Source organism: Naegleria fowleri (genome assembly GCF_008403515.1).
Source record: "Naegleria fowleri strain ATCC 30894 chromosome Unknown tig6, whole genome shotgun sequence".
Lineage (NCBI taxonomy): Eukaryota > Heterolobosea > Eutetramitea > Acrasida > Naegleriidae > Naegleria > Naegleria fowleri.
In genome coordinates this window covers 740,515-753,522 of record NW_025407938.1, presented here as the reverse complement: position 1 = coordinate 753,522, position 13,008 = coordinate 740,515, and the positions used below count along the sequence as shown (strand labels likewise).

At 38.2% G+C, this 13,008-nt stretch overlaps 7 protein-coding genes across 7 annotated transcripts; 3 read left to right on the top strand and 4 right to left on the bottom strand.

Moving 5' to 3' along the window:
- Positions 1 to 108: 108 nt before the first annotated feature.
- FDP41_010605 (uncharacterized protein) lies at positions 109 to 2,271 on the bottom strand (the record flags this gene model as incomplete). The annotated part of the gene is made up of 1 exon (XM_044700922.1): positions 109 to 2,271. One exon carries the CDS (start codon positions 2,269 to 2,271, stop codon positions 109 to 111), a length of 2,163 nt encoding a protein of 720 aa, XP_044568253.1.
- A 272-nt stretch (positions 2,272 to 2,543) lies between these two features.
- On the top strand, positions 2,544 to 3,371 carry FDP41_010604 (uncharacterized protein; the record flags this gene model as incomplete). The annotated part of the gene is made up of 3 exons (XM_044700921.1): positions 2,544 to 2,677; positions 2,967 to 3,141; positions 3,231 to 3,371. 3 exons carry the CDS (start codon positions 2,544 to 2,546, stop codon positions 3,369 to 3,371), a joined length of 450 nt encoding a protein of 149 aa, XP_044568252.1.
- A 221-nt stretch (positions 3,372 to 3,592) lies between these two features.
- Positions 3,593 to 4,214, bottom strand: FDP41_010603 (uncharacterized protein; the record flags this gene model as incomplete). The annotated part of the gene is made up of 2 exons (XM_044700920.1): positions 3,593 to 3,641; positions 3,919 to 4,214. 2 exons carry the CDS (start codon positions 4,212 to 4,214, stop codon positions 3,593 to 3,595), a joined length of 345 nt encoding a protein of 114 aa, XP_044568251.1.
- A 183-nt stretch (positions 4,215 to 4,397) lies between these two features.
- Positions 4,398 to 6,806, top strand: FDP41_010602 (uncharacterized protein; the record flags this gene model as incomplete). Its single annotated transcript, XM_044700919.1, has 6 exons — positions 4,398 to 4,881; positions 4,944 to 5,375; positions 5,426 to 5,541; positions 5,646 to 5,947; positions 6,127 to 6,394; positions 6,489 to 6,806. The coding sequence occupies 6 exons, from the start codon at positions 4,398 to 4,400 to the stop codon at positions 6,804 to 6,806; spliced, it is 1,920 nt and encodes a 639-aa protein (XP_044568250.1).
- Positions 6,807 to 6,821: 15 nt separating this feature from the next.
- On the bottom strand, positions 6,822 to 8,171 carry FDP41_010601 (uncharacterized protein; the record flags this gene model as incomplete). The annotated part of the gene is made up of 1 exon (XM_044700918.1): positions 6,822 to 8,171. One exon carries the CDS (start codon positions 8,169 to 8,171, stop codon positions 6,822 to 6,824), a length of 1,350 nt encoding a protein of 449 aa, XP_044568249.1.
- A 273-nt stretch (positions 8,172 to 8,444) lies between these two features.
- Positions 8,445 to 9,050, top strand: FDP41_010600 (uncharacterized protein; the record flags this gene model as incomplete). The annotated part of the gene is made up of 1 exon (XM_044700917.1): positions 8,445 to 9,050. One exon carries the CDS (start codon positions 8,445 to 8,447, stop codon positions 9,048 to 9,050), a length of 606 nt encoding a protein of 201 aa, XP_044568248.1.
- A 167-nt stretch (positions 9,051 to 9,217) lies between these two features.
- FDP41_010599 (uncharacterized protein) lies at positions 9,218 to 12,976 on the bottom strand (the record flags this gene model as incomplete). Its single annotated transcript, XM_044700914.1, has 1 exon — positions 9,218 to 12,976. One exon carries the CDS (start codon positions 12,974 to 12,976, stop codon positions 9,218 to 9,220), a length of 3,759 nt encoding a protein of 1,252 aa, XP_044568247.1.
- Between the last annotated feature and the right edge of the window lie 32 nt (positions 12,977 to 13,008).

Sequence of the window (13,008 nt, the reverse complement as noted above, 5' to 3'; positions counted from 1 at the left end):
TCCTTTTTGCTTGAATTGGAAGGCACCCATGAGAGTTCATCTGTAGAACAACTTGTTAGAAGAACATTTGTTGAGTTATTATTGACTGTTCATACATTCACAAAGTCCTCACTTTTTCTCCTCGAGAACTATTTCTTCATTCAAGTGAATAGACATGACCACTTGTTTTTGTTTCTTATTAATATTATTCTTCTCCTCTTCAAGTCGCTTCTTGAGAGCATATAATTCCACAAGTTCATCATCCTTCTTGGACAACTCTGTAATATACTTCATTTGTTGTTGATTGTTACTCTTCACGACTTCGATATTACTTCGAATACGTTGTTGATCGTCTTTCACTTCTCGAATTTCTGACTCGGTGAGATAAATTCGACTCATGATCGCATCTGCTTCTCTTCTCAACTCGATAGAGTCTTGCAATGCTTTCAATACGGATAAATCTTGGATGTATTTGGCATGTTTTTGCAAGACCTCTGATGAGATGGAATTAATATCAATGGTGTCGACTTTGATGGCTTTTTCTGTGACAGAAAACTTTTTCTTCTCATTCGGCAACAACTCTCCACTGAAACGATAATATCGATCCGTAATATCACATGGCTCAGCATTGACAAATCCTTCAGCACTCTCCAAATCCCATCCATCGACAAACATGTGATCCACATAAACTTCTTCATACTTGTGATGACTCTTATTATTGAAATCATAGGTTGTTGTTTGTTTCTTGTACTTGTACAATGAAATGGTACCATTCTTAATCATAATTTGATGGTATTCTGTTTGACTGATATTGAAATCTTTTGTCACCTCAATGGCCAATTGAAGAGAGATGGGTAACAAGGTTTCATCTTGATTCCACATTTGACTCAAAACCGATTCTCCCACAACATTATCATTCTCATCTCTGAATGTAATGTTACCAGGTTCCAAGACATATCCTGTAGTGTTCTGAAAGATGACAGCATTCAATGGATTTCCAGTCTTGATACTTTCATTAAAGAGCAACACTTTCTTCACATCCACCTCCTTCTTGAGGAAAGAAATCATGGCCTGTTGTTTGCGTTTCACAGTAATTGGATATTCAATTTCAAAGAACGACAAATTAGAAGAGTCAGCCATACGAAGCGACTGAGATGACCCTAATAATGTGGAATTTTCAGTGATACTCTCACTCGACTCTTCCGTTGTACTATCCTCTTTCAAATGAATTCGACTCTCGTTTTGAATGTTGTAATCACTCATCATTCTTCCTTCTTCCAATTGTTTACCAGCAAAGAATAACTTGATTCGCTTGTAAGAAATGTTTTGAGAGTTTTGAATACGTCTTTTCACTTCATCAACAAGAGTGGAAGGATTCACTTGCATGGAGAATGAATTTCCTGATTTGACATACACGATGGAAATATTCATACCTCCACTTTGAGCAGAGGATGATGAATTCAAACTCGAGTTGGCCACAGGTGGAGCACCAGTGACCAGTACGAGTTGAACATTCGAGTAGTCCTCTTCTTGATCGTTCTTAATAATGGCTAAGCAATCCAAAAGACCCTTTGCCTGACTCTGACCATTCTTATTGTTCTCTTCACCTTCCCTACTATTGCCATCACTATCACTGGTTTGAAATTTAAATCGATACGTTGGTGCCCAAGGTTGAGACATTTCATCATAATTGGCTTGAACCATGTACTCATTCTCTCCCTTAGTGAAAACAGTCAAATTGAAAAGATCCTTATTTCTCTGACTAATGTACGACTCCAAACTGTGTTGAACATCGGCTTGAATGTTCGGATCGTTGAATTTGACTCCTGCCACATTGGACAAGATGAAATTCTGAATGGTGCAATTCTTGGTAAAGAGAGCCACTGAGGGAACACTCACTTTGGTGAGAGGATCCATCATGTCCTCCACTCCCAACAAGACACCAGAGACATCTGAACTACCTCCATGGAAAGATAACGTTACAGATGCTCCTTTCAGTTCTTTCAACATTCCAGTCAAGGGAGCATGCTCTGGAATGGAAATGTTGAGCTTATCTGTCTCTTCAACTGTGTTTTGATAAGAGACACTTGAAACGCTACTACTACCAGAACTCGAAGAGTCGGAAGCACCCCGAGTGGAGAAGCAGACGGATTTTGTAACATCTTGATAATTTGAATTTTTAAAGAAGAGAGTCATTTCTTGATCTCCTTTCATGGGATCAGTCGTTCTTCTCTCAAAGGAACATAATCCATTATTGTAGAGGACAATTTTGTGAAGTGGAATTTGAGACATTTTTTATGTTGTCAAGAGAGAAACTGTGTTGCATGATGATGAACTTTTTATATTTTTTCCAATAAAACTTGTTGTAAAGTGTTCATGCTTAAGGTTCATACATGTTAAGGAAAGGAGTGCACCCACTATTACCATTCCTTCGGGAGTTGGCTTGACTTAAACGTAGTTGCAAGGAAAATGATGAATTGATTCCGAGAAGAAAATACAAAATCAACATTGCGAGAATGAATCATGGACCAACCAGAAAGAGGCTTAAAGTTCGCTTTTAAAAAATGTCATCTTCAAACACCACCACAACAACATCCACACCATCATCGGATCAATCCAAAACTGAAATTGAATTTGAAGTGGTTCAGACTGGAATTTATGGACAAAAGGATTTCAGAGATGCAATATTGTTGCAATCGTAAGTGTTGATGATGGTGTGTCAGGTAAATGGAAAATGATCATCATCCTCTCGGACCATCAATGTTGATGATGGCACTGAAAATAATTGAATAATTATTATTCCTATTATTATTGAATAATGTGAAAATTAAATGATTATCCATGCGTGATATAATGATGATATTTCTTAATACAACACGAATATATTTCAAACTGTGGATATGGACGACGTGTTGAATTTACCCTTGTGGTTGAAATTGGACAACACTAAATATCTGGATTGGAACCAACGGAAATACTCCACACAGGGCCAAGGATTGTCCAAGTGTTGGAATCAAGAAGGAAGTAGAAACTCATACCTCTTTTGATAATCATGTATTAATCTATGTTTCTTCTGGAAACAAACCCACTGGTGGCTACTCATGCGTGATCAAAAAGGTTCAATTCGACCCTGAGAAGAATACCCTCATCATTCATGCCAAGGTTTGTGTTTCATTTCTCTGATTTCTTTCTAACAACATTGAATGTCATTCAAAATTCAAACATTTTCATGCTTCCCTGACTTTTACAAGGATGCTGAGCCCAAAGATTCGTTTGCGACCATGGCGCTGACTGTGCCGTTCTCTGTGATACGAATCAAGAGATTGGACAAACCTTACGAAAAGGTGAAAGTAAGATGGTTGACGAAGAAGAAGAGCAAGGAGGAACAATAGAGACGAAGACTTTCTCCCACTAGTTCTCCACAAGATGAAATTACAGAATGGTGGTACTATTCGATTGATGTAAAGAGGTTTTGTTTATACCCAATGTGTACACATTTCAAAATTTAGTTCGTGTTGTTTTATAGAATTACCATTAAACTAGACTGCTTGTCAATGCTCTATTGTTAAATTATAATTGTTGATACTGTTTAGAAATATTATTATGCTACCAATTAATCTTCTGGTTGTTCTCCGAGGAAAACTCTTCTCAAGACCATGTTGCTGTTGTTGTTGTGTGGGTGGTATTATGTAAACACAGCAGATCGCGCCGTTGGTGGTGTTTATCAACGGTCAATGATTACACCATCATCAAAAGAGTACAAGATGTTGTTGTTTTTTGTGATGGTACAAACATAATCATCAATTCAGAAATATTATTCATCATACGAAGTAATGATTATCATCATATTCCATCACGGTATTGTTCATTTAAAAACAAACAAATTCGTCCAAACATTATCTCCATTAGAATCATATATCATTGTTGATGAGCACTCACCTATGTGGAAGAAGAGCATACCATGCCCAAAAACCGAGAGTAACTCCCCAGAATCCGGCAGAGGTTGCTCTTGGAGCCCAAACTTGCTTCAAATTCTTCAAAAATCCAAAGTAATGTTTTGGATACAATGATTTTCCGTTCAAAGCATACACTGGAGCACGTGATGTAGAAACATTTGTAGCTTTTCTAATTTCTGTTCCTTCTTCTTGGAAGATGGAGAGAGTCTTGGAATGATGAGCAGCATCATTCACGAGAATGTCCTTTGGCAAGTTTGGATTTCCCAATACGACCTTCATTTTTATTTTTTGTTTCTGGTGCGAAGCTGCTTGCAAAGACTTTGCAAATGAATTCGATGGACAAGCTCTCGTTATTGTTGTGGACTTGGTGTGTTGAGAGTTTTTGAGGAAGAACAAGGTCAGACTCTTATGATGAATCGATCGTTTCGTTTACCTTCCTCATTAACGAACGAACCGAAAAAAATGCAAAAAGTGCTGTTGGATGAGCCTTCTCATCTCAGCTCCGTTCGGAATGCTCTCGAAGGCCTTTCTCTCATTTTCCCGAATCAACTTCAATTAATTCAAACAACAACCTCTCATAATGATGATCAGACTGATCAACAACAACAAGACTCAACCATGGATACCATATTATTGAGAAAAAATCATGATAATACGAAATTTGTTTCTCTCATTTCTGGTGGAGGAAGCGGGCACTCTCCTTCTCACGAGTCTTTTGTTGCAAAAGGAATGCTGACCGCTGCTGTATGTGGAGCAGTCTTTACATCTCCTTCTACTTCTCAAATCTATAGAGCAATTCAAGCAGTGACAAGGACGAATAAGCAAAATGGAAAGGGTTGTTTGTTGATTGTGAAAAATTACACGGGTGATATTTTAAATTTCAAATTGGCAAGAGAAATGGCACTTCAAAATGATTATCATGTCGAGATGATCGTTGTTGGGGATGGTATGTGTTAGAGTTTAGTATTTGAACAATTTCCATTTGACAAATTGTCTAACACCACTCAGATGTCACACATCAGAGAGGAGTTGCAGGAACAGTGTTTGTGCATAAACTATGTGGAGCTATGGCAGATGATCGTTATACTCTGAATGATATTATGAATGTAATGAAATCATTTCAAATAATGTCTTCACCTTCTTTGGAGGAAATTAGTTTTGATAAGCCCTTCATTAGGAGTATTGGAGTAGGACTGAATAGTATTACTTTACCTGGCCATAGCGAGCCACTTTATGACTTGAAAGATACTGATGCTGTGTATGAGTTGGGTTTAGGTATTCATGGAGAAAAGGGAGTTTCAAGATTGGAGTATCCAAATGTAAAGCCAGCAACGGAGATTTCACAAATAATGCTTAAGCAATTAATTCCTCTTGATACAATGCTGTCAACCACTGTATCTCATGAAAAAAAGAAATGCGCCTTAATGATCAATAATTTGGGTAAGTAATGTCGTTCATTCACGTCGCTAAACAACCATGAACTTGTAAAGGTTCAACAACCCTGTTGGAGATTTATAATATTGTAAAAATTGTCGTCACAATGTTGCAACAATGTAACTTTGTACTGGAGAGAATTTATGTTGGAACATTTATGACAGCTCTTAATGTAAGCAGCTCGTACATAATTTCATTGTATTTTTAGAGAAAGTACATGACCTTATTTTGGCCCATGGTTTGAATATATTTAAAATTTACTATTATTTGAAATAGATGCATGGCATCTCTTTAACATTACTAAATTTAGGAGCAACCGGCAATGAAAAAATTTTACAATTTTTAGATTGGAAAACAGATTCCATATTTTGGCCAGATAGTTTTAAATTAATCTCTCTCGAAGATTCAATTGAAATGCGTCATGTATCCTATTTAACTGTAGACTCACAATGTGATGCATTTAAGGGTGAGACTTGTAATGTGTCCGAGAGTGAGCATGTTGAGACTTTTGGAAAATTATTGGAAATTATATGCAATCATATTGAGTCGAGATATCAATATTACAATAGCTTGGACAGGTGAGTATTTATGTAAAATCAACAGATTTACACAAAGTTACTATTCGAACAACATACTGTTCAATGTTCTACCATCTATGCTGCTTCTTGGCTTAAATATGACGAATATTCTTTGAATGGGAAATGAATTAACATGGTCTGTTTACATTAACGATCGATTATTAATCACTTGATTCCAGTGCCGTTGGAGATGGTGACTTTGGAGATTCCGCAAAACGAGCTGTCAAGCACATCAGAATAGATATTTTAACAAGGATCAAATCGATCGAAAGCATGCAAGAGTTATTTTATCGTATTGGTACCTCTATACAACAAGCTGGAGGTAGCAGTGGAGCCATAATTTCCATGTTTTTCTTAAAGTATGCTCGCTCATTACGAGAATCAATAGTTGGTGAGACCATGAATTTCAGAAAGAGAAATATTAAGGCCTTTCAAGAAGGAGTTCAGGTAGGTGATCATCTTTGTCAGATTGCATCATCATTATAACCCTTTTTGGTTATTGACTGCATGGTTGTTCTGGGTTTCAATCATCAATGCATAGGGCATGATGGAAATTGGTGATGCAAAAGTCGGTGATAAAACTCTTCTTGACACTCTCATTCCTATCAGCGACTTCCTGGAGAGAATAGACCTTACTACAGCTGAGAGTAGTATGGTCAAGTCTCATCTCTCACAAGCCATTTTAGATATCGCTCAAAAGGGAATGCTTTCAACCAAAGACATGTTGGCCAAGCGTGGGAGAGCAAGATATCTTGGAGAGAGAGTCATTGGCCACATAGACCCAGGTGCATTTTGCATGTTTGAGATTGTAGAGCTATGGGCCAAATGGTTTTCTGGTGAAACACATTGCAGAGAGTAACCAACACTTGTAAAACTACAATACAACACTACTGCTGTCATTGTGAAGACTCTTAATAATTGCAGGTATTACTGAAGTACTCTTTTCATGAGCTGTCAAGAGTTGGGAGGACTGATTTTTAGAGTCATTCACATTTTTCAACCAATTCGGCACAGATGTATTCGACTTCATGAGGAAGGATTTGAAAAGTTTTGAACTGGAAAGATCTTGTAATTGCTGATTAAGCACTTGATCAGAGTGGAATTGTTTGTCTTTTTTCTTCTTTTTTTCATCAATGAATGTGGATGACCATTGTGAAGGTGGAAGAAACCACATGTGGGAAAAATTGATGGCCTTTTGACGAAATTTTTCCTTTTCGTCTAGATCCTCTGTCACTGCCTTTTCTTGATCTGAATCTGAATCGTAGCCTTCTGGCGATGTGAGTCGTTTTTTGTAGTCAATGTAATCCGTGTCTTCAATGTATAACTCTTCAAAGTCTTCCAGCAGATCCGACGGAAAGTCGATAGTCTCTTTCATTTCCAACTCTAAGGGATGAATGGTTTGATACGACGGAATCATGTCATCTGTGACAAAATCTGCGTCACGACTGAACAAGTCACGGAGAGGATCATCCGATTCATCCTCGAAACTGGTGTCCGTTGGAGAAGTTCTCTTATCTTTGGCTGATGTGATTTTTTTGTCGGGCACCTTACTTGGATTCAATTTTGGCAACGACGGTATAGTACTAGTAGGTTGTTTTTCAGAGTTTGCTGTATGGATGGATGAATCTTTCATAAACTTTCTCTGTTTGGGTCGTTTCAAATCCGAAACGTTCTCATCTTGATGATGTTCTGTTGGAACAACTCCTCTCTGCTTGTCTTGAATGTTTGTGTCGTCATTTGAAAACCTTCGATCCCTCAGTATTGAAACAACACTGTCAAGATCCTCCTCTTTGAGCTGATCTCGTATAGAGCTCTCAATTTCCTTGTACATTAATTCATTTTTCTGAATTCGTTCTTGTTTGAGTTGGCTGATGGACTTGGGATTTTTCTTTTTTCTGAATGATTTTTTTAAAGATTTTGAACAACTTTCATCTTCATCTCCCTCCTTGTAAGAATTCAAGATTGAATGCTGCTGAATTTCCTCTTTTATGTTTCCCGTACGATCACCAACCATTACTTGATCCGAGTCTGTTCGAATAAAATTCCATCGTTGAGTTCCGATATTTCGATGTAAATATGAATCTTTCTTCTTTTTCCTCCTTTTTCGTTGTAGGTTTTCATGAGTGATATATCTCCGAATACTTGTTTGTGCTTGATTGTGTTTCACCATTGCTGGTGTCGGAATATCATCCATTGGGGATTTACCCTCATAAAAAAACGACATTTTTTTTTCAAGAAGTGTTGTTTCCGTTAAATTAATTGTAGTGAAACGTTATGTATGGGCGGGAAAAAATTAACAGTTTTCAAGAGGGTCTAATTACATGAGCAAACAAGTCAATACATTGGGTCAGGAATAAAAATTAGACCCTGTTGAAACATAATCGATCTACTATCAACAAAAAACAACGAGTTGAATTTCTCTTCATAGAGAGAGAGAGGAAGAGTGCGAGATATATTCAAGATTATCCTTAGTCATTGTTCATCCCCACTTGAAAAAATGTCCAGAAGTGGAAACGCCTCTGGAACCTACAACTACAAGGTTAAAATTCATAACTACAATGAAGAACAATGGGATCAAAAGTTCAGTGAGAAGTATCGTCCTCCGAGATTAATCGGAACGCAACAAGATACTTTTCAAACCATGTACCATATAGAACATTCATTAGAAAATTCCATAGTCGCTCTGACCACCCAATCACAACAACAACAACCACAACAACAGCAGCAGCTCAAGACACCCTCGGGCCTGCTTAATAGTAGTATCCATCACTCGTTGAAAAGTAGGACTCTTTTATCATCACCCACAGCAGGGCCTCCTAGCGATAGTAGCAACAACACTGATTTTCTCAAATCATCTTTTCCAGGTCATCAACCAGCTCTTGATTTCTACAATCATCCTGTCCGCAAAGGAGAAAAAACAGCGAATGAATACTACTTTGAAACAACCTCCCGAGCGACCTTTATACATCCCAAACAAATGCAAGAGAAGGGAGAAATTTTGACCTACATGCCTGCAGACGAGTTGGACAAATATCGAAAAACATGGACACAAAAACAAGCACGAGATATGAAAACAGAGTATCAACGTCAACATTGTAAATAAGTGTTGTGTTCACAATGTAAATCTGTCATACTACACTCGATTATATTCAAATAATACATGCTGGACATTACAATGAGTTTAAAAGTGTTGATGATCATGAGCTCAAAGTGAGTTTCTCACAATTCCATGTTGTAACTATAAATGTTGATGTGTGAATTCTTTCCTAATTAAATAAATCCTTTCAACATTTCAGATAATTCATTCTTCTCATTGGTCTTGTTGCTTTGTTTGGATCGAGTCGAAACATCGGGTACTTGCAACATTTCAATCTCACTCCAAGGATCATTTGTATAATAAGGATTTTCAATTTGGCTTAATCGTCTCAAAAGAATGGCATCCTCAGAAGCTTCCATCTCATGATGTCTCAATCTTTGCACAGTGGAGACTTTGGAAACAATTGGACTAACAATGGGAGAGGGTAAAGGTGTCGTTGTGACTTGTTTCTGATGCGAAGGTTTCACACGTTCACGTGACGAGGATTGCTTGTGAATGGGCGTTGATGGAGGTATGGATGGAGGTGATATCATCATTGACCTCACTGGCTTGCTTGACAAATCGCCTTGATTCACACTTGTTCGTTTTTTGCTTTGCCTTCTCAGATTTCTTCGTTTCTTAAATTTGCAGTCTCTTTTAAGGAAAATGACATGTCCATCTTTAGTCTTGTTGATCCAACTGGATCGATAGGCCTTATTCTTGTAACGTTTGGAAATTGGGCTTGAAAGAATAGTGGTGCAATTTTCATCAATGCCATGAACAAATTTTCGAAGTTTCCTCAATTCCAACCTTAATGTTTTTGAAAATTCTTCATCATGATTCTGAAATGGATCTTGCAATTCGTCTCCATGACTTGCTGTGTCAGAAATGACTTGTACATCATTAGGATGAATGTGCTCATCATTAGGATCATCACGAGGAGGAATGGAGACATTTTCATTGATGAATGATGTCTTTTTCTGATGGATGATTCCATGATCGTTTCCAATCCTAGATTCGAGTTCAACCAATGTTGATGTTTCAGCATTTTGTAATGATGGTGGTGGTGGTGGCATTGATGGATTCGTATCATTCATGTCATGTCGAGTGATTGTGGTCATTGGATACATTCCATCATCACCTTTGCTGTTCAGTGTTTCACAATTATGATGATGCATGGTTGAAATGGAAGAAAAGGGCATTGATTGTGCCATTGGAATTGGTTGTGAAAGAGAATGACTGACCTGTGGAGAAGGTTGTGACACCAAATGATGATGAATGGACTCTGGATGTGTTGGCCTACTACTACTTGTCGTGACACCACTTGTCAAATGCAATGATGCATAGGGATCATGATTCAAAGATGATACGAGTGCCACGTGACCATTGAAGGTTGGAGAGGATTGAGGAGCTGTTCCATGGTTGGTGGTAGTAGTCACCATGGTCTTGTTGTTCATCATCGTCGTCGAGTCCTGTCGCAACTGAGAATGTTGATGAGTCATTGAAGTATGAATATGGTCACCTTGGAATTCATGTGAAATGACACTTTGAGAAGATGGTGGTGGAAGAGAAAACGATTGGGCATGAATTCCTTCTTGTTGTTGCCGATCATGATGATTCAAATGTTGTTGATTACCAACACGAGCAGAAGGGGAGGGTTCTTGTGATGACGATTCGACTGGAATGGATTGAAAATTGAGAGGAACAGGATGATGAGGAGTTGTTCTCTGCTGATGGCTGTGCATGACGTTGAGTGAGTGAGGAGAGGATGTAAGATTGGGAGCATTGTTGTGTGTCACCACAAAATTTTCATAATTATTTGTGGTGGAAAGAGTTTTTGGTGTTTGAAGTGGAGAATTCAAACTTGTTTTATGATCAATCATTGGAGATTTTGAGGAATTAAGAATTGTGATTGCATTCGAAGAAGGAAATGGTGACATGGATCGATGTGGCTGTGGTTGTTGAATGGATGCATTTGGAGGTGTTGAGGTCTCAATCGTTGAAGGATGAGATGGTTGTTGAGTGGCGGTGGTGGAAATTGTTGGCTCTGTGACCAGGAAACTCGTCGTCGTCGTCGTGATATTATTATTCATTCTACTATTATTCATTGAGGAAAAGGATTTGGAAATGAGTGGTGACGGTGGTGGAGCCATGAGATGTTGTTGTTGAGAGAGGCGTTGATAATGACTAGGTTTTCTGAAAGAAATGTTTGAAATTTGTGATTGATTGATGTGGACACTAGGAGAGGATAGGTCATAATTGTTGTTGTCGAGATGATGATTCATTACTTGTGAATGATTCATAGAAGTAACAACATTTGTGGTAGCAGTGGCAGTGGCAGTAACAGAGGATAATTGATTAGGGTGAACCTTTGGTTGTGAAATAGAATGGTGGTGGTCCTCCATTGGATGGATTGCATTTGGTTGTGTACTACGAGTTGTCGTCAAGTGAAAAGTTCCTGAATCGGTAGTTGTCATTTGAGAACTCGAAGGTGGTGATGATCTCAAGATGGCATTGTGAGCCATGAGTTGAACATCACATGGTGTCTCTGAATATCGTAATGATTGTACCGTTGGTATGGTTGGAGTTTGCATGGTATGCAACGTTTGTTGATGTGTTTGAGTCATGTGACAATTATTACTAGTCGTACGACTAGTCACTTGTGGCTGACTAGAAGAGAAGGGTTGATAATTTTCCTCATAATTTCTTAATAAGGCATTTCGATGGAGCGTTTCACATAATTGAGGTGTCACACTCTTGTTGGCAGCTGAACGAGGCTGAGAATCCAATCTGGAAAATGTTTCGTGAAATGTAGACCGTAAAGTTTTGTGAACTTGAACATGAATCGCGTCATGATAATTGTTTGTCGTCGAATTCTTAATTGGTTTGATTGGTTTCAATCGAGACATGATCGAACTTTTAGAAACTGTACTATCGTAATCATTGGCAGGCTTTGAAATGGAGGTGCGTTGTGTCATGCTGGATTGATAAGGTTGCTGTTGTGTGGCCGATGATGATGCAACAGAAGATTGTTTTGATGGGATGAAATTATTACTAATTTTTGAGATTGGCACATTATCCGAGAATGGATAGCCATTGTTATTCTTATTCAATTGTTGTTGCGCATGACTGGACGTTGAATATTGACTACTTGCAAAATTAGGTGTCACATGTGATGATTGCGAAATTGATTGTGAAATTGGTTGTTGTGACGACACATAATATTCATTCCTCATGATTGGTTCATTGTTCAATACTACTCCTTGTTTTGTATCATGCTGATAATGATGATTCATCACGTTCGATATTTGTGCAGAAACACTAGATGAAATTTGTGATGGATTCGAATAATAATTTGAATATTCTTGTTGCACTGAAGAATTCCAAGCAAAAGGCACAACCGGTTCATGATTCATTGTTTGTTGAAAATTCAAAGATCCATTTGATGAATTCGAAGGGGCGGCCAATTGCATGGTGGGCGTTCGAAGAGTCGTCGAAACGTTTGACAATGACACTGATGGTTGTTGAGTGTGTGAATAATGTTGTTGTTGATATTCCTTCACCAAATATTGTTGATATTGTTGAGGTTGTTGAGTCGTCGATGCTCCACCATGGTGATAGTACTGTACAGAATATCCATGAGTCGAATGGACATGATTATTTGTGGCAATATGAGTGTAGTGGTGATGATGATCATGATAGGGTTGTTGAGTCATTGAATGAATGGACTCGGATGTAAAAGGATAGATCGTCATCAATGATGAAGGGTTAATATTAGGATTCGATGTTAATGTTAATGTTGGTGGTGGTGGTGGTGGTAGTGGAATGGAATGCGACGGAATCGAGTCATTTTGTCGTGGGCCACTTGTACAAGTGGTCGTTGTTTGATGGTGATGATGATGATGTGGTGGTTGTTGTTGTTGTGTGAGACCCAGCGCCATCGAAGGATTCATTTTTTTTGGCGGTCCTTCGAAATATTGGGAAC